The sequence below is a fragment of the Zonotrichia leucophrys genome, chromosome 7, assembly GCF_028769735.1.
Source record: "Zonotrichia leucophrys gambelii isolate GWCS_2022_RI chromosome 7, RI_Zleu_2.0, whole genome shotgun sequence".
Taxonomy (NCBI): domain Eukaryota; kingdom Metazoa; phylum Chordata; class Aves; order Passeriformes; family Passerellidae; genus Zonotrichia; species Zonotrichia leucophrys.
Window position 1 is genome coordinate 26,300,746 of NC_088177.1, and position 21,410 is coordinate 26,322,155.

The 21,410-nt window shown below is 39.4% G+C and overlaps 1 protein-coding gene across 1 annotated transcript in view; it reads right to left on the minus strand.

Annotated features, from left to right (window-relative positions):
• The window catches only part of LOC135450646 (collagen alpha-1(XXVIII) chain-like), a 34,083-nt gene extending 31,412 nt beyond the window's left edge, over positions 1–2,671 (minus strand). Inside the window, exons 1-2 of the mRNA XM_064719024.1 lie at positions 2,515–2,671; positions 1,161–1,729 (exon numbers count right to left, since the gene is read on the minus strand). Coding sequence (XP_064575094.1) covers positions 1,161–1,729; positions 2,515–2,671 — 726 coding nt within the window. The remainder of the gene's footprint in view (positions 1–1,160; positions 1,730–2,514) is intronic.
• Between the last annotated feature and the right edge of the window lie 18,739 nt (positions 2,672–21,410).

A 21,410-nucleotide genomic window follows, 5' to 3' on the forward strand; every position in this document is an offset into this window, starting at 1 on the left:
TCATCATCGATTTAGCTGTTATTTTTGAGATGATCTGTAGAGCTGAGACACCCACATGCAATGAAATCCTCCCATTTTCCACAACTACTGCAGTCTCTTGAGAGGACATAAATGTGTTGATGAGCAGCAATGCAATACAGATCTCTACAATTCTCTACAATGCATGCAGGTATAGTTGTGACAAAGCCATTATTTAAACCAAACAGCAGCCATGCTATTGAAAGAAGGCACCTGAGGATGACTGCCTGTTTAGAAGAGGTAAAATAAAGAGATGTTTTGTTCCTTGAGAGGTGCTTACTGTGACACAGGAAAAAGGGAAAGTACCAGAGAAGATGGGGAAGTGCGCTCCTCAGTGAACCAATGCAAACGAAGTGAAGGACAGGGAGACAGGAAAGCCAACACAGGTGCAATTTCAAGGCTTGTGTGGGATCACTTTGGAATCAATTTCATTGCAGAAGTCTCCTGATTGTTATTCATAATTCTAGTTTAAAGCTCTGTGCATGCTCAGATAAGGACTCCATCCACAGCTTGTGTCACCAGGGTTATAGGCTAGAATATGGGTATATTCTCTATACTTGGCAGGGAATATTTTTTATATATAAAGTTTAAATGGAGAAGAAAAACATCCAAACAAAGCTTCAAGCTCAATTTACGTATTTCCTCTTGATTATGTGGTAGATTTTCCATGGAAATTTAAAGATGTTCTATCACAAAGTTCAAATTTTGTCTAAATTGAGCTATCTCCATGGTCTGCAAATTTATTTTCACTTCTACAAGAGCTGCATCTTTTTCTCATACAAAAGGCAGCTTCACTTTCCTACTTGCTACAGACTAAAGCACTAAGATGTAAAAAAAAAAAAAGGGTTTTTTAAGACAAGAGATTTGAAATACCTTTCTTAGGCGGAAAAACAAAGATAAAAATAATGTTTAAATCTAATTCAGTTTGCAGTGTCAAATCTTTTGAATGAGAAGATCTGAATGGTGGGAAGAGAAAGGAAACCTTTATTTTGGCACAGTGATCTCATTAATAATTGGGCTACTTTAAAATGTAAAATGTACAAGTTTCTTCAATGGTATATTGAAGAAATGTATTTTCAAAATATTGGATATAAGATTTACATATGTTCCTAACACTATTTCAAATTCTTTCTCCTACATACCATTTCTTTGAGAACCTTCTCCACAGTTCCTTTCTCCTGGAGGTTGAAAACGAACCGGGATGCTGGGACACTGGCCAGGAGCCGGAGCTTGGCAGCATTGCTGACCTCCTCAGCCACTCTGGTCATTCCCATTGTGAAAAATACAATTCCTTGGTGTTTAGCATCAGCTGCAGCTGCAAAAATGTCTGGGTTTCTTGGATGATCCACTCCATCAGTGAAAAGCACGGCTACTTTGACACTACCCACAGTCCCTTCAGACATGTAGAGCTGGGTAAGATTCGTTATAGCATAAGTTGTGTAGGTGCCATGGCCTATGTGGGTGATGGGAGCAATGTGGGATTTGAATGCTTCAGGACCTTTCCAGTCATGGAAAGTTTGCTCTATGAAAACAGTGCTGCTGTACTGAAGTAGGGCCATCCTCCAGCGCAGGGTACGTCCAGAACTAAGCTGCAGACTTTTCATTCTGTCTACTGTTTGCAGTACAAATCTTTTCTGTTGTTCATGATTGTAGTCCTTAGCACTTTCGGAGCTGTCCAGTAAAAAGGCAATTTCCAGAATGCAATCATCATCTAGAATAAATAGGTATGTAGGTGAGTGGAGTGACTTCATACTAAATCTCATTCTACCCTTACATGTATCTTAGGGTTGAATAATGGCACTGGAATTGTGGAAACTTTTGATGACATCTATGTTCACAAGTGTGAGCCCTTCATGAAGATAGAGCTGATAGAGGCTGAGGGATTTGCTCCAAAACAGATGTCCCAAGGAATAAAAACCTGAAGGTGTGTTGATATAGTATGAAATGAGAAATGTTGTAGTGGTTTTGAAATTTCATTCTGTCATCTTGCCTGGTATTTCACTGTACCCTACCAACATAGCTGGAAGTCATGTATAAGAAGATGAGGCTTACTGAACAAGACACTGGAATGTGATTTGACAGAGCTGGATTTTGAGTGAGTGAATGTTAGTACTGTCCCTAGTACTAACACTCGCATCCAGTGACAAAAATTTCTAAAAGCAGGATCTGTAGAGTATTAATTTTCTGAACTACTGATGACATCAATTCTATGAAAATAGTTATATGGGCTATTATTCTTATGACAGTAAGAGGCTCTCAGCCACATCATAACGAAATACAGATGCTGTCTCCTTTTCTGAAATACACGAAAAGGGAGGGAAAAGATGGGAGTGAAAAGATGTGAGTAAAAAGATAAAAGTGCAAAGGTTAGGTATATGCAAATGTAGAATGAGGCAAACCTGACTGATTATAAGCATCTAGAAGGCAATTTAACCATATAGTCCAGAATCCAAATAATGTTTAAAATCACACCTGTTTTAAAATTACAATATTCACCTTGATCACTTGAGCTGGGATATTTTTCTACAATATTTGACAGAATGTATTTAGGTTTTGATCTTCTCAATCCATATATCTTCTCTTCCCTGAGATTTTCTGCTAAAAACTCATGATGTTCAAGTATCCACAAAAGCCACCAGAATCTGAGGAACATCATTGGTTTGTTTCCTAAACAACACAAATACAGAAGCACAGCAGTACAAGGATGATAAAACATGATTCAACAATTTTGCTTCAACAGGTTGCTTAGCAGTCTTGTATTTTAAACTATCATCCCTAAAAACAAGGTGATTTTGCTTTCTTTGGGTAAAATCTTTTCAAAACCACACTATAAATAATAAATAGAGACATACTGGAATTTTTTCAAGCATTGTACATATCGTTCTAGCACATACATCTCTCCACACTGGAGACAGACTTTTACAAACGCACTTCAGTTCTCTCTCATTGCCTGGTATCGTTTTTACCATCCATGGCTGTACCCATGTGGATGCACTGTGAGCCCCAAGTGTAATTCACAGAGGTGTTTTTTTCTAAACCGGCTTTTTCCATGGCTGGCATGGGGAGAAGGAGTACTGAGGCAAACCTCAGTTTTTCCCTGCTCTCTTACTTAAGAACTGATGACTGTGCAAATTTCTCCCTGCTGTCCCAGTCCCCTGGGCTAAACAGTCCTATGGAGAACAGGCATGGCCTGAGGGTGCTGTCAAGGCATGAATGAACCTGCTGTGCAATCCTGAGGACCTGGGCATGTCCTGGCCTCACATGCACACCCAGAGTAGCTCACAGGCTGCTCAGGGTCTGATAAATCATTCCTGCTGCACTTTGGTTTCATTGCCATCTCCCTGCAGACTCCCCAGGTAGCTACAGTGCATACCAAAAGGGCAGTTTGATGGCAAGAATCAACCTCCCAGGATTGAGCAAAAGTCACCTGACTCATAAAATTCCCTAACAGAGCCTTGACTGCAGCGTTTCTTGGCTCCTGATAGTTTAGGGGGGGAATTCCTGTGCCCACAGACACAGGCAGAGAGGGCAGGGGGTCCTTACCTCAATGCTCCTAAGCCAAAGGCTGTGCAGGGATGCAGGATGCTGCTCGGGGCTCGCTGGCAGCTGCTTTGCCCTCCCTGTGACGGGTGCTCTGTGAGGAAAGGAGGGAGAAACCGGGCTGCAAGCTCGTGTGAGAATCGGTGTCATCTGTCAGGAGGGGCCAGCAGAAAGGAGTAAGGCAGAGAACAGCAATCCTGGCTCCCCTCCTCCGCGGCCACCCACTCCTCTCCTGCCCCCGAGGCTATGCAGATACATTCTAGTTCAGCCCTCACAGCCTTTTACACGAAAATGCTCATCCGTAACTGGGACATGAATGGAAGAGGGCTGTTCTTAGCCCAGCACGCTTCCCTACACACCAGCCCTGTGCTGTTCGCTCTCTTCTCCCATCACTACTATCCACACTTCACCCTCATACTTTTGCACATCTCTCATGCCTGACTCGGCAGCTTTTTGTAATGGGCATCATGTTGTCAACATCTTCTTGGCACCTGATGGCTGTAGGATCCCTTTCAAACCTAAAAGGATCTTCTCATAATGAGCTATTACTGTTAACTACTGAACTAAAAAGGTATTTACTGTCCCATGAACTTGGCCAACTGAAATTTCAGTTCCTGGTGAAACTCTGCAGCATGAGGTGGTCAAATAAGGCAGGCCAATCAGAAAGCCAGTTTCAGTTTCTGGAGATTTGTCTTTGTCCCATATTTCCTTTTAAAGACTGTAATAGGGAACAATAACTGACACATAGTATGATGCCTTCAAAATCTAAGCTGGGTAGCTAAGGATCCTGAAGGCTATCTCTTTTAGCAGTGATTGCAGCTTGTCACCTAATTCTTCAAAGATCCTCAGAAAACTTTGCATTCCAAATTAACATATTAAACAAGTAGCTTTTTTCACAGAAATATCTTTTTTCTTTTACTGTGGACTCATCATTTTCCACCAACAGGCACACAAAGAGGACCCAATGCTAACTGCTGTCCTCCTTTCCATCTTCAGTGTCCAGCCAACTCAGCCCACTTATCACAGGCACAGCCAAGGCAGCTCAGGAGATTGTGGGGAAAGAATGCAGCTTTGGCTCCAGTTTAGATACATGAGAGCCACTGGCAGGACAATGCAGCTGGATGCTGAAACCATTTGCCATGGTTCTAACCCCATCTTCTGTTTTCTGCATTTGCCAGCAATTAGTTCAAAACTGGTGAACTAGGATGGCTGAATCCAACCCTACATATTGTATGGCTGCTTGTCCTTATCTAAGCTGAAACGAACTCAGCTACAGCTATTTGTGCCACAATTACAGGTATGAAAGAATCTTCTTTCAGGGCTGGAAAGAACTGATGTTTATTTCTCTCCAGCCACTTTGATCTTTCTGCGCTTAGACTGTCATATTCAGATTTTGATTAAGGCAAGGAATGAAAAGGCAATATCTTCCCATTTAGGAACACAAATTATATGGTGTTTAACTGAAATAGGTATAATAAATCTCACCTAGCCCCTAAATCTTACTGAGAAAAAGTTCTAATTTTAGTAAGAAAAAGCATGTTACTTATGGTTGGGATTATATGCTTCCCATAATCAAAACATTGAAATTCTTAGCATTGTCACTGCTAATCCCTACCTAAAAACATAGCTGGCAAATATTTTCTTAATTAAATAACTATTCTGCTTGCATGTTTAGTAGCAAGTTCCTGGCTTCAGGCTATTTCCTTTTATTGGTGAATAATGTTTACCTTCAGGACAAATTTTTCTCTTTTTATCTTGGCCAGGTGCTACTTTAAAAGCTTAGTGAGGCCTCCACATTTTTATACCTGTTTGCATGGTATTATTCTGTCCAAAATTCCAGCCGTGTGACATAACATAGTACACTTCTAGACTTGCAGTCTTCTGAACTTGGGAAGTTCTCAATACCTGCACTATTCTTACAGTGACAGCTTATCAAAACCTGAATGATACCAATGTAATATAATGATACATCTGAAATAACTCTTAAAACTAAAAATTAACAGCAAGACTTCTTGCCTCATATACCACAAACTTTACTAAGTGCTTATTTAATATTTTAATGGCATTATTCTGCTAAGGAACATTCATGCTGTCATTTAAGTGCTATAAATTTATTGCTGAATTTTTTTTTTTTGTAAAGGAGTAAAAACGTGTTGTATTTTTTCTTGAGGAATCGAGACATTGGATGCTTCTGCACACAATTAACTGCATTTCCATTCCACTCATATTTAAACATTTTTAAGTATCTTTTACATGTCTGGGAGGTGACACTACAGACTCCTGTACTTAGTTGACTAAGTTGGGCCCAGATATTTTGCCTCATATATGCTTCCTACATTAAGACTGATAATCTTTGCAGGAGTCAAAGGCTGACATGAATATAAGGCTATATTATGGTTGCACCAACTGAAACTGAGATCACAGATATAGCAGCATATCCAGATCTTCAGATCTCTGAATTTTTTCCATCACTGTTTGAAATCCAAGAGTTGTCAACTGTCTGATCCCAGTATTTCAAATCTTTGAAATTAGGTCTAACACTTTTTTTCAAGGAATAGAGGGGTATATGAGAGCTATTTAAAATCACACCTAAATAGGTTATATTCAATCAAAAGGAATTTCTTATCATTTTAGAACCATGAGAAAAGGCATCATGAAGAAAGATCTGCAAGATATTTTTGCAAGTGAGAGTATTTAAGCACTTTTAGGAAAGGAAAAAAAAGGTGATATTTATACCCCTTTGTTGGTGGCATTACCATTGCAGAGGTGATGACAGCTTCAGAGCTCCCTGAGGTTGCAAGGGCACTTTGAAGGGACACTGAATGAAGAACTGGGGCTTAGATGCCCCTTGCTGTGGTGTAGCATGACCTGGGTCAGCAGCAGCCCTCACTATTGCTTCCTAATGGGCAGAAGAAGCAGCAAGCCTGACAGTTCCAAACTTCTTCCCCAGAGCTCTCTTCTTTGTCTGCCCCTCCCATCTGTCTGTGGGTACCTCCTTTACACAGACTCTTGAGCCTGGTCTGGCTCAACTGCCACTCCTTCATCCACTGTTTAACAAATTTCAATACATTATTGAGAAGCCTAGAGTAATTTCTCATAAGATAGAGTAACTAGTGTCTTCTAGCATGATATCATGCCACTAGAATGTGAGAGAGTCCTGACTAGCCCTTCAGCTGTCCCTGCAAGCCTGCAACATCACTGGATATGGAGTAATCATGAGGCAGCATAGCTGGCAAAATACCACCTGAATATTTCCACATGCTAAAGGAATGCTGAACCACCAGGGAGGCCAGTTTGTGGGAGCAGCATGAGGCAGACAGACCATGCCTTTGATTTTCCTCTGCTCTGATGGTAATTTTTTTCCCAAAGAGTTTGACATGATGTACCTGAAATATTTTTTCACTTTTTTGCTACTTCAGTGTGAATAATTCACATATCAAGTCTGCTGTCAACTGTTAAAAATACACACACTTCACACAAACTTTTCTGGTGTTTCATGGCCTCAGGATAGTCTTGACCATTTAACCTGACTGCATCATGGTGTAATGGTATTTCAAGAGTATTTATTTCATTATATTGTACATGTCAGTACGTGACCAAAGTGTCCAGAAGAAACAAAAACCTACCTGACTTGAACTTGTAAAATAATGAAACTGTAATTATCAGTACAAAACTCTTTTTAAAATACAGTAATTACATTTTTAAGGAGTAGAAACTAATATATTTTTTAGGAAGGTGCAATAAATAGCAGATGCATTAAAGTCATCTAGCACATTTTGAGAAGATATTTTCCAATAATTTTAAGCAGAATAACTCTGATGGAAATATAATCAGGTAGTTTAAGCATGTTGCTGTATGTGTTATTCCATATTAGCAAATGACAGAGTTTTAGTAGAAAAAGTCATGTTCCATACAGTTCTAAAGTTGTGATCCTTTTCATGCTGGGAAGAGATTTTTTCTTTCAGAGACGTGATTATTTATAGAGTTGTAAAGAGGCACGCATTTATCTGACAACCATTGTTGTCATTATAACTCTAAACTTGCATAAATATTAGAATTTGATCTTTTGACCTATTTTTAAGCTGTTTGTAATACACATTAACCTCTGAGCTGAGAGCAGTAATTGTGCTTGTAAACTAGCTCTCAGAGCCTTTAGTGATCCTGACCAGCCTCAGCTGACACCCCCACCCCGGCACCATTTCAGCTCAGCCTGAGGCCACCAGCCTTGCCCACAGTGGTGCGAGGGCAGGTGGGTCACTGGCTCTGCCACAGCCTTGTCTGGGTACGCTGGTGTCCCATACTGTCCTGTCCTGTCCTGTCCTGTACTGGTGCCTGATAAGCTGGGCCAGGGGCTGCTCCCAGCCCACGTCCCTTGCTGTGGGCAGTGGGATTAGAAGCCCAGCTCTGCTGTCCCATTTGGCACTCCTTGTTCCCCCTGCCCTGGGGATGCAGCTGTTCTGCTGCTCCTGAGAGAATTGGTGCCATTATTTACAGGTCATCATGAATGCTGGTAGGTATCTCCATGTCAGTGAGTATCTACAGCTCTTCACAAACCCCTCAGAGAGCCCTCAATGAAACATCAGCCCTATTTAGCAGCATTTGCTTGTGGTGAAATGCTGTGCTAGTGGAGGCAGAGGTAGGTCTTCACACTCATAAACTAGTAAACCTCTACCTCGTTCAGAGCTTTTAAAAAAGGAATGTGTAAGTATATGCTTAAAGGCTGAGAGAGTTGAGGTTGTTCAGTCTGGAGAACAGCAGGCTCAAGGGAGACCTCATGGTGGCCTTCCAATACTTGAGAGGACCTATGAGGAGAATGGGCATAGACTTTTTAGCAGGGCTTGTTGGAATGGGACAAGGGGTAATGGTTAGATCAGCTATAAGGAAGATGTTCTTTGCAATGAGGATGATAAAACACTGGGCCAGATTGTTCAGAGAGGTGGTAGAGGTGTCATGCCTGGAGACATTCAAAGGAGATTGGATGGAGCTTTGAACAACCTGATCTGGTTGAAGGTGTCCCTTTGCACTGCAGGGGGGTCGGACTAGGGGACTTTTAAAGGTCCCTTCCAATGCAAACTATTGCATGATTTCTAAATGAAAACTTGTAGAATGTAAATGCATTTGTGTGGAGTTGTGTTAGGGTGAAATCTTATCTATTAATTTTTGTGGTGTTCAAACAGCTCTTTCCTTTTGGTGCACCTGTAGCACAGTCCATAGGTTTTTATGTGTAGGCATGCATTATCTGAGGGAGTCTGTAGTATGGTTTGGTGAGCTAAGAGCTTAAAGACATGCAATTATTACTGAATGTAAAACAGGTATAACTGATGGCAGTGGGCAGTGTTTAATCATCTTTATACTTAAATATGTGTAGCACCAAGCCTGCTGAATTATGCTTTTTAGTAGAAGGTGGTTAAGAAGGCGCTCAAAACATCCTCCTACTCTAGTTTTGGTATTATCATATATTAACTGTAACAATTATAGAGGTGGGACTAGATTCTCTAGATTTTTTAAGCTTGCAGGATTCTTAACTTGTTAAATGCTTGTGTGTAGTGCTACAAAACATCTGACTTCTTAGAGACTCTTAAGAAAACAGGTAATTTTATACATAATGCGAGTTTTCAGCTGATTTATTTTTGTCTTAAAAATATTTTTGAACAACGGAATCTTTTCAAATGTTTTTCAGAATGGTCCTGGAGGTCTGGAGTAAAATTTCAATATGGAATTTCAGTTTTTAAAAAGTCAGGTTGAAAAAACCAAACAAATCAGTTACAAGATATGTCCACGGGGTGTCAGCCCTGATTCACGTTTGAAGGTTGTGTGGTTGTTGCTGGCTGCACAAGGTAGCTGAGAGATGACTGATAGAGCAAGGCTATTAATATCAGTACTACAGCTAACAGCTTTCTTTTAAACTTCAGGAAATTTATGTAATGTAGGAGTCACTGTGCTATCACTATAGCCACTTTGGTTCAAAAAGAGACTAAAACATGGTGGGTATTTTTATAGTTGGTCTGCTTGGGCATTGTGTACTATCTATGGATGAGAAATATCAGGAGGGGAATAGCTGATTTATCCTTCTGCCTGGCCTGTAATGTGGCGTGGGCTGCCAGAGGGGTCCTTGAAGTAGAGATGAAGGGAGACATGGAAAAGATCTCTTGTATGAAAGTGTCACCTATTGCAATGGCAGAGAGAGTGTGTTAGGTAACCTAGGCTGCTTAGGATATTGTTGCCCTTTGCATGTACTTTTCCTTTTTATAAGAACTTAGACCTTTTTATTGTTATTATAATGTGACAGACCTTCAGCCTTCTTTTCTGAAAACCTCTTGAAAATCTTCAGTTTTTCTGTACTGTGGAAAATAAAGTGGATTTTTGAACAATAGATTTCTACACTCTCTTCACAAAGGTGTTTTTTAGTGAGCTTTGGATACTGCATACACAATAAATGTCTAAGTCTATATTGCATTTCCTTATGTTAACCATATCTTCACCTGATGGACAGGGAAATAAAAACATTACTTACAGAGCATCAAATAGTAAATTAGTTTTGCTGCACTCTATTTGTGACAATATTCTGTAATGTTTTAGTGGTTAAAATGAGTTCTGTTTTGGATCATCTCAGAGTATGAAGACCTTCAGAACAGAGTAACCAAATTAAAAGGAATGTGCAAAAATATAATACTAGTTAAATGAAAATCATTTAAGAAGCTATCTAAAGTGAGCAGATTACAAGCTCATCTTTTCTGTCTTTTTCTGGATCCAAAGGTAGCCTAACAGTCTGCTCTTTCTCTGCTTCTTTTAGTTAACTGCATTCATTGCTCACATTTTCAGGAAACCTTTTTTCCCTGATAAAAGTTTTCAAGAGTGAGGTCGTAGGGCTGATGAAATCTCATAACTGGGAAGGAATGTTCCTTCTGGTTAAAGTTAAGCAACTTCTTAGTTTTGTATTTCTTAAATTCTTGAGATGATATGTTGAGCTGAGAACATCAAATACATGCTAGCTGCATATGAGAACATTGAAAGGCCTCGTGCCTGTGAGCAGGATCCTGAAGCATCTTCACTACATTTTTTCTGTTCTAGGCAGTTTTTTATGTGGATATGGGAACTCAATTTAATTTACAGATTAGTGACCTTTTTTTTGTGGAGGACCTTTAATTATTTCACAGTGGTTTGTAGACATTAGAGATGCTGGGAGCGCTGTGGGACAGAACTGCTCAAAGTGTGCTTCAAAACTCGCTTCCATGAGTTATGCAACAACAACTACCACATGCCTGTAGAGGTTGCTGAGTCCTGGGATGATGGTTCTAAGCTGGAACTGGGAACTGGGAGATGATGGATGATGAAGTAAGGTTGGCAAACAGCAGTACTTTTTTTTTCTGTATGGTCATGGGGCCTGACCTAGGCAAAGCAGCAACCACTCACACAAACAACCTGCCTGTTACTTGTGCTGTGGTGCAAAACAGTGGATCTTGGATCTTTTTGCTTCCTTGGCTTGAGAACCTCTTAAGAATTCTAGCCTGGAGTTGAACTTCTTACCCCACTCTAAATATATGCAGCTCTAGTGGAAGGATTTTAAAATAATTTGAGGGGGAAAAAAAGTGATGTTGCCTCAAATGTAAATGCTTGCTCCTGGTTCTAATCATTGTGTATTATGAAGCATGTTGTACATAGTTCAGAGTTATTCTGTCAAATACAAGCAGGAGGAATTTGCAGTTTACAAGGATTTTGAAGTAGCATTCTTTGAGTATTGTGTTTTTTGCTACAGTCTTCGCTGTGTCAAGTATTTGGTCCATCTCAGTCCTGCTGGTAACAGTTACTATCTAGAAGAAGATAAAGTCACGAGGGAAGAAGTCCTTTGTCAAAGAATGAGATTTTAAATATACTGAATACATTACTATTTTATTTGCTTTTAGAAGTCATTCATGGCATAGCCCTTCCTGAGTAGACCATCACAGCTGATGTCTGTTTCCCAGGTCTGTTAAATGTCACCTCAGAGATGAGGAAAAAGTTCACCTCCTCCCCTTAAACCCTTTTAGCCAGGGACAGCCCAAGTAAAGATCACTTCAAAGGCAAAGCATGGCTCTTTTTTTTTTTTTTAAACATGGCATTGCAATGGCAGTAGATGGTAGTTCTAATTTTACTGCCCCAATTAAATGTTATAATTATGCCTAGTTCTCTTCATTGTGCATATTAGGAACATCTCCTGTAAAGATACTGGAACTGCAGTAGCTTCAAATTGGGACTGCAGAAATGGGATCAGTCCCCATAACACAATACAAACTCCAAGGGAGAGAGGCATGTGACTCCACACCCCTTATCTTCAGCTGCAACTCCTTTCAGGACTGCTCAGATAAGATTAAAAGAACCAGGCTCCCTTCCAACCATCTCCCACTTTTCACCTGAAGAAATTTGCTGAGAAAAAGAGCAGACTCTAGCTGCAGAATTTGAGTCTGCTTCTAACGTGCACAAATGCAAATTCAAAGAAAATAGAGCTCATTTTGGCAAATGTGTGAGTGCAACTGAGCTCTTTTTTGATGTTGCATTTGACTTGATAGAAAGGATTCTGTTGTCTCCTTTGATTCATTCATCCTCTATGGAAAATTGTGTAAATCAAATACTAAAAGAGCTGCAACCCAAAATCTGAGAGGTTTCTTGTTGTTGAATTTAGTTTTGGCTTATTTAAACTGACTCTTAGTTTAAACTGACTTAAGCTGCAAACTCAAGTAGTCTGAAAATGTAAATTATGTTCACTGGAAAACTTTACCTCTGATCCTCCTCACTAATGGTTATTATTTTGGTTTAAGAAAACAAGTGACAGGAGTTATGATCTCTGCTTTGTTTTGCAGATAGGGGAATGAAGACATAAAGATCAAAATGGCATTAAAACTAAGAGGAGATATTTAAATATCTTCTAGGGTAAGCCCACCAAACCAATATTTAGTGTATTCAAATTGCTTAGATGATTAGGCTCCTAGATGGTAGGTTTTAATGAAAAAAAATATTTGAAATATCCTTATTCCTTCTATATTTAGAAATAATGAAACATGAGAAGGGATGATTTGGGAATGTGACCCATGAGAAGCTACCTTTTGCTATGGAGGGAAAAAAAAGGGCACCTCCTGCAGCATATGATTGAGGGTATGGAGTGCAATTGTGTCCCTGTGGAAATCAGTAATTTCTGACATGTTTTTATTTTTTATTTCTTTATTCTTTTATTCTAGCCCTTAGCTGGATCCCAGTGAGAATGATATTTTGCATAGCTTTGTTCTAATATAACCTTATACTGTTAAAACCTAAAGGTCAAACAAAAATGGAAAACTGCCCGCAAATCCCAGGTCTTTCACTGTGTTTAACTCAGGATGAGTGTGAGATAATGACAGGTGTCTTTAAAGTACCTTTTGTCCCTTCCTAATCCTGGTTTATGGAGATTTAAGCATCACAGGCATAGTAAGTAGTCAATGAAATGTTCTATCTCATACATAGTTTCCAGGGATCCCTGTGAAGTAGGAAAATATGGAGGTTGTGGTGTTACACCTTCATCTCTTTCTGGTATTCTGATGGTGTGCTGCAGTAAGATTTGCTCTGCTGATCTTAAACTATATTCATTTTGTATGGTTTTTCTTATACTGGTGAGTTAGTTCAAATGAGCAGTTTCACAGTTGTGAATCTGACCTTGTATCTCCTAGCGCAACTTGATCAATACATCAGTTCACATACAAAGCAATTGTTTTGCTGTAAGAGGAATAGTAAGGACTTCAGCATATATTGATTATATTGGTTTTGGCTTGCATTCCTCTTTGCTCTGTCTTGTAACTTAATCTGCACTGAAATATTAGGAAGACCAAAATATATTGGGAATGAAGGAGAAGGAAAGAGCAATGTAGAATATGTGATCCATACTGGAATAAGTACATGTACAGCCACAGAAATAAAGGGAAGACCATGATATCCTTTTAGAGAGCAGTAAATGGTTATTGGTGCTGTAGCTCTGAGAGCAAAATTTGGGTTTAATATTCTCTTTTATTAAAAATACTTTGTTCAGAAATGGAAGAGTGCTGACACTAACATGATATATTATCTGAATCTCTGCTGACTGTTATCAGTGTTTCAATATTTGAAGCAGTTGTTGTCTGATGACATGGAAAAGTTGATTGACAGTAAAACATGAGAAGAGTTTCGCATATTTTGCATATGTTCTGTAAGTTTCATTGAAGCTCACTTACCTCACTTGATTTAAAATATTAAAAAGCTAATCTGAAGATAATGTATTGCCACACTCACGAGACTTGTCAAATCCCAGGAAAAATGGAATCCACAGTGACTCTTGGCAATGAGGAGCATAAAGGAACAGATATGACTAAATCATCCTGCAAGGATGGTGTGGGATGCCTATGTTGATTACAGATGGCATAAATCTTTGTCTTGAATTTTCACTGCATTTCTTTGCCGGATATAAAGAGAGTGAGATATACTTCTACTGGAAAAGGTAAAGATGGATCAGCAGATCCATTCTATTTGCTGGTCTTTATTTCAGTATTTCTTAATATCACTGCCTGCCTGTTGGATGATGACAAATTTTTATCAACTTTTTTTTTAAAAACTACCATTCATATGTATGTGCCTTTGCACTTCAGGCTGAATTATTTCATTACATTCAAAATGTATCAAACCTTGAACACCACTCAAACTACAGCTAATAAAAATTCAGGGGACTGATTATTTAAAAGGTTGACTGGAAAAACTGATTGTTGACTACAGTGAGTTCCTACTTATATCTAGGAAAACTATAAACCTAATTTCTAAAGTCAGTCATAGGTTTTTGTCATCTTTTATTAAAAAATGCTCTGTTTTGTTCCTGTAGTAGATCCAGGCATCTTGTGTTTTATTTGAATGATGGCTATGGGTAGCTGTTCACTGACTGCTGATGAATCTTAACTGAAACTATTGAACTTTGGACTTTTGCCTCCGAAGTCTGAATTTAACCTAATGTCTATTTTATTTTTTTAAATTTAGAAGGAAGGTTTTTAACTGTGACCCGTGGAAATAATTGTGATGTTTGTGTTTTGAGGACATTCTTAGTGATATGTATTTGATTACCCATTAGTTTTTCAAAGGAAGATGGCAATGATAATATATCAAGACTGCTGGCTCCCAATCCGCTTTTTTCATCATGCAATAATTAACTGGGTATCCAGCTTCATAAATCAAAGGTCCAAGGTTTGAGACTTGTCCTTTTAATTATTTCTGGAGTTTTGACTACAACACTACAATATGAATAAAACATTACTTTCAGGTCAATATGAGGGCTCAAGCTAATGGTCTTCAAATTAATGAAACAACTTCTTCTACTGTACCTAATCAGCCACAGAGGATTATGGGGACCGAGGGAATTTTCATTAGTATCTCTTAAAGTGTCTGACACAAAGTGACATAGCTTCAGTTTTTCTAGAAGGCTAAGTATTTAAAGTTGCTCTTAAGGAACAAAGAAGTTTTAGTACTAGGGGATATGGTATGTAACTTCCTATTTCCTTTTAATAGCTTCTGGCTCTGGCTTACAATGACACTTTAGCACAATTATTTCTCTTAGAGAAAAAAGCCACCAAACAATAAACAGCCCCTCCAATGCATTTTAAGACGCTGGTAATTACAATGGGTATATTGCTCAGCTGTTCTCATACATATTTCTAGAACTCACAGACTACTGTTCCAGCAAGAACTTAGGCAAAAGGAGTCAAGAATGTGTTTCAGTTTCTTGAATATGCTCTTCAGCTTATGCTACTGTGCAGCTGTACTAGAAACTCAAGTGTCGCATATCTGAAATTTCTTGAAGTTCCTTTTCTTACTAGAAAAGTAACTTCCCTGTGGCTTTTGAGTTCTCCTTCATAATGCTGATCACCATGTATTCAAAATAGTAAAGCAACAGGAGGTAGCCTTTACTGTTTCAAGGTCTTTAGATGAATCCTAGTTAGGAAATATATTAAATTTTGAAACTGGATTATACAATAATAACTACTGAATGCAAAATTTTTGCTGAAAGGAAGGAGAAATTCAATTAGCTATCTTGCAAAGTACAAATCACACCATCAAGCTATTTTTGATGGCAAACTTCTACCTCACAATTTTGTATTCTGTGAAGTGATTATAAAACTACCATTATATACTCTTTTTGTGGTAGCTCAGGTGGAGGGAGCTTCTCCAGGCTTGTACCCTGCTCCTCCTGCCCAGTACAAGCTGCTGAGACTGTGGCAGAGCAGTGCAGCGCAGTGAGGCTGTGGTGTCCCCGCTGCCCCTTGCTGCTCTGTGGTGCATTTGGGGCTGTGCTGTGAAGGGAGCATAGCCACCATTCCCCTAAGGGCTGCTGACTGAGGGGACAAAAGGGACTGGCAGTGGCTGTGCTGCAGCTCTGAGGGAAAGTGGAGAAGGGGGAAGGGTAGACTAGTCAAGCCAGTCGCCCTGCTTACCAAAGTTTGTGCTCACTGAACTGTCCTATATCTCATTCCTGTGAACAAGTCCCCCAAGGAGGAGAGAGGTTAGGTTTTTTTAATTATTGTAATCCTTTTGACCTCATGCATTCATGAGTTTGGTCTCTTCTTGTCAAAGTAGCTTTGCAGGTTGACTGAATCAGGTGCTATTTTCAAACCAAATATTTTGGGTATTGTTCCTTGACAATCAGTTAAGAATTGCTACAGTGTGGCTTATCTTTGGCTGATTTTCTTCATGTTTTTTCCATTTAATTTAACATAAAAATATATTTATACTACAAATATCTCTGTATACAAATCAGTGGTTTTCATTCTCAGGGTGTTGTGGGGTAGCTATACTTTCACCATACACTCAGTGACTTTGTTCTTAGATGGTGTTTAATAGGCCTATTGATGTCTAGTTCTCTCCTTCACTAAGTGTGGAGGCTTGTTTAGAAAATTCAGAGTTAGGCCATGTTTTCAACTTTTTTTAATAAGTAAGCAGTAGTCTTCTGAAATACATACCAAAACTGTGAGAATCTGTCAACTGCAATCCCTGTACTGCTACACCATGTTCTCATTTGTTTGCTGTTATTACCCTGGGTTTGGCCTGGAATTCTTATTAATACTACTGAAGTCTTATTATTTATCTTGGGTCTTTTGATTGACTGCTTTTGTGATCTCTCAAGCATTTCATCCTAGCTGTTGGAGGAATGATACCTAACCATTTTTAGTATGACTCCCATGTTTGTCCTGAACAGACCTAATATCTGTTATTAATAGGAAAGTAAACCAATGAAAAGAGTAAGGGAGATTCAGAGTTATTCCAGCCTATCCTATTTTCCTTGTGAATTCCCTATAAAGTTTTTATATCATAAGTCATTTACAAATGCTTCTCTACCTCCCATTCCTTTTCAAGTACAAATCCCATTTGTTGCTTCCTTGCAGGGCAGAATGGCACTGAAGGGCCAGTGGATTGGAGCAAAAATGGGGACTTTGTTCTTTAGAGACAGAGAAACTTCCAAAGAAATCTGTTTGCAGTAAGGCAAGTACCAAGATGTTTGGCAGTTAGAGGTGCAGCTGAGGTAGAGCATACTTGCCCTTACTTGGTGACTGTGTCTCCAGGATAGGGCACAGGGACTTCCAGGGTGGACCAGACTGTGCTGACCAAAGGACAACTGGATAGAATAACTGCAATCTGTTTAATCTTTCTCCACTTTCTTCTTCCTTCCAGGTGAATAAAAAAACCTCTCTCTCTCATCTCTACATAGTTACTGTTAAACTCCCCCACAGGCCCATTTCTGCAGATGAAATATAGCTGGAGTGTTTTGGAAGCTCCTTTACTGACTGTCTTTCTGCTAGTCTCACTTGTTCAGTGGCAATTACCAAAAAAGTTCCCATGTTCCTGCTTCTTGTTCCAGAATGCAGTAATATAATGCCAGGTTGAAAGAGAAGTTGTAATATTTCACTAACCAGAAGACCTTGAGAAAACTTTTGGCCACAGTGCCAGCTGCATTGTGCAATTCTGACTCTGTGATTTCTGTTCTGGACCAATTCACATCTCCTCAGCTTAATGTTTCTCACATTCATGTGGTCTGGAGACCCACTTTTGGTCCAGTCTTCTGGAAATCTGTGCTTTAGTTACAAATATGCATTAGAGTTTTGGGTATTATACCAACTAAGGCTCTCTTCTTCTTAGTTTGAGATTAGGTGATGTTTTTTGTGTTGTTGTTGTGGGGTGGTTTTTTTGTTTGGTGGGTTTTTTTTTTTTTTTTTTTTTTTCTTTAAATTCTTGGAAGAAAATACTTCCCTGGCAAATAATTTCCATCATTTTAGATACTGTGAAATGTGATGTGGCTTATATGAGAAGCTTGATGAAGCTGGGGCTATTGTCTGTTTGTCTGGGATTTTTCATGTGTTGCAGAGTTGAAATTAGTACTGGTCCTTTGTACAAGGTGCATGTTGCCTAAAAGAGGACCTTTTAAGGAAACTTCTACTCACAACTCGTGTATTTGGAAAAAATAAGTGGTGAAGTCCAAATACACATTGTTACTGTGGATCCCCATGAAAACAGCTTAATCTGCTCTCCCTGAAGTCTGATGTCTTTGATGAAAACTGAAGTGGACCTTAGGTGAAGGAAATGTCTCAAAAATAGTATCTCAGAAGAGCCCATCCTGCCATTAATAGCCTGTTAAGAAAGGAAGCCTCTAACACACTCAAACACACACATTGTTGCTTACTATAAAACTAAGGTTCAGTTAAGGAAATGGGACACTTTAGATTGTAGAATAGCAAAGATGGATGAAATCTGAAGAGTTAATTGCTGCTGTTGGGTACTTATATTATTACCCAGGCAGAGAGACCAAGTTTAGTTTAGATTTATATGACTTGTCATTACCAGTGTTCTCCCAAAAAATGAGCACAGCTTTAGTATGTTTAAAATGTAGCCTTGCTTTAGCACGATTGCCCAAAAATAACAAAAAAAGCTTGTCATGGTAGAAGCATAGGATTTAATGATTAAACTTTAAATGTGAAATTGGAAACACAGCTTGTAACTGAAAATGTTTTCTATGTGGAAACACCTGGGTTTATCCAAGGACAGATTGACCACAAGATTACTGAATGCCAATGGCAATTACAGCTTTATTGGATAATGCACTGGGCAGATCCTTAGCCTCTCTTAACTGTCCTAGCTCCGAGAAGTTCAGAAGAGACAAATTTATAGATCTGACCCACATTTTCCTATAGTGAATATATATACATTTTTTTTACTTTCCTTAACCATCAGCTTTCTATCTTTATCTAGTCGTACATCAACCCTGGTATTTCTCTCTGTCTGTGAAGAACTGCATGAGTTTGGACATTAATTTAGACTGAACCCTGGTCAAAAATGAAGCCTTTTAATTTTTAACTTCCTTGCTTAGCAGATATCCTTAATAAGTAAGCAGTGTCATTGTTAGTTCTAAATTACACCTTGAACTGCTTTTCTGAGTTCTTGCTTACACTAAAAACCAGAAAAGCAAAGACATCCCAAACTGTATTTTGAACCAAAAGTAGAGTTCAATGAACAGCAGCATTGCCTATGTTTTCTCCCTCTAACCTTCTAACAGACATAGTCTGCATCTTCTTAAACATGTATGATCAACCAAAAATCCCTAGGTCTGGTTCAATAAGAAATCACAAGTTGCCAACAGGAACAGTCAACAGAAAGATGAGAGAAAGAGATGTTTTGCACCCACGTGAGCAATTTTGGGTGTAGTTATGGGAAAGCCTTGAGGAGTTTTTATTCTGATCTTGATGTCTCTAGTCTTGAAGAAGTCCCATTTAATGGTGTCCAGCAGGACAGGGTCCCTTTACTTGAATGATGAGGTGCCATGGTAAAGTGAGAGGAGAAAATTTTAGATGAAGTAAAAAGCATTGGTTTGTGCTGGCCCATTATTATTATTATTATTATTATTATTATTATTATTATTATTATTATTATTATTATTATTATTATTATTATTATTATTATTATTGTTCAGCAGTAGCATATCTGGGCATATCAGTTTATATGTCTCTAAATGAAAATTCTGTCTTGTGAGTGCAAAGAATAATGGCTGGGAAGGGTGTGACCCACCATCTCAGCTCACTGTCAACAGCAGTGCCACCATTCCTGTTGGAGACTCCTTCTAGCCTGTCACCTGTGGCAAATACAGATGAGTAGAAATGGTGATGGTGAATGGGGCAGGAGCACTTCTGGCTGCCAGCTGTGAGGGACTGAAACAGGTGGGTGCCTCCCAAAGCTTGCATCCAGGTCACTTCAAGCATACAGTGACAGAATAATACACATAGCTCCCAGCCTGGGGGTGCAGCTCCCAAGCACTGTTTGCCCTCTCTGCGTGTTGCTGGGGTGTGAACTGCTTTAAACAATTCCTCCTCTAATTAAGTACGGTCAGTCTGTGTTGGCTTTGCAGGCACCCATCCGTAGAGAGCAGATCTGCTTGCTCCCCTCCGAGGATCCCTTCGTTCCCTCCCCATCGGCCTTGCTGGGAGATTAAAGCAGCAGCGGCCCCATACACAAACGCAGCTGGTTCCGTTTGGTCAGCCTGAGCCTTGCTGTGAAACCACGACAAGAATTCCAGTAAGTTGGCAACACTGAAACACAAAGAAAACAACAATAGGAAAAGACCTTCCGTGCAGAAAGGAATGTTTCAGGCACTATTCCCCAACAGTGAAAGGAGAGAGGGTGGGAGGGAGGAGGGAGATTTGAAGAGGGCATGTCTCCCCCTCCCCCGGCAGCTCTGGATCTTGTGATGGAGAGATCTTATCCTCTCTTTGTGATTCAGAGGTGCCAGGAAGCTAATTGAATATTCTGATCTGCCCCCAGTGTTTCTTGTGGCTTGACCCCGGTGCTGTGTCGTACCACTACACCAAACAGCCCTGAACCTGCATAAATCACAACCTTGCAAAAGCCTATGCTCCACATCTTCTCTCCCCACCCCCCCCTCTTTACTATCTTGATAGATAGAAAGCCTTTACGGAAAGGTTTAGAGGGATTAGCGTCCTACAGGACCTGGAGAGAAATCACAGTCTGCTAATAAGCAGCAACATGTTCCCGAGCAACTTCTGCAGGGACAATAGAGGCACCTCTACCCCTTTATTGAACTTGCAATCCATGGCTAAAAGAAGAAGAGTTTAGGTTGGAAATATTGCTTAAGTTCTTTTGCAGCATCAGCAAACAGCCATTGCAGTATAATGAGCATGGTGTGATGCTAATGCAGAAGATATGTGGTATTTATAAAGGTGGTGTCATTAAAATTAAGCTGACAGAGCCTCCTGGAACACAGATAGACCCATCTTTCTCCCATGATATGTATGCACAGTAGTCACTGTTGATGTGTGTGTGTATGTGTGAAAGTACATCTAGGCATAACTAAATTTCCTGCATGAAAGACTATTTTTGACTAATATAAAAAATTATTTAACTTCACACATTTTATACATGATGCTTCTGATCCTGAAGCAAAGCCTCCAAAATGTTTGTCCTTTTTACCGGGGCTGCATTCCAGCCTGAAGTTAGTCTTTATCTTTTCCCTGTGATCCTACATACTGCTCTTCCCTTATTAGTGGGTATATGGTTCCTGAAATGGCCGCAGTAAAACACAAGGAGATATTTCTTTGTGTGTTGCACACACTGTTGGAGAGTTAGAATGAAAGGAGCATGTCTCTAGGTGATAATCTTGAGAATTCACAGCCAAAGCACTTTACCAAACTGATTTTATCTGCTAAGAAAGTGCAAAAGTAAGTTTCATCCCTACAGTTTCCTTTCATAGTATTTGTGTGTGGACTACTAAGTTCTAAGCTTTACCTCTGCACTGGTGAATATATGTTGGATTTTTTTCAGAGTTATCAAAAATA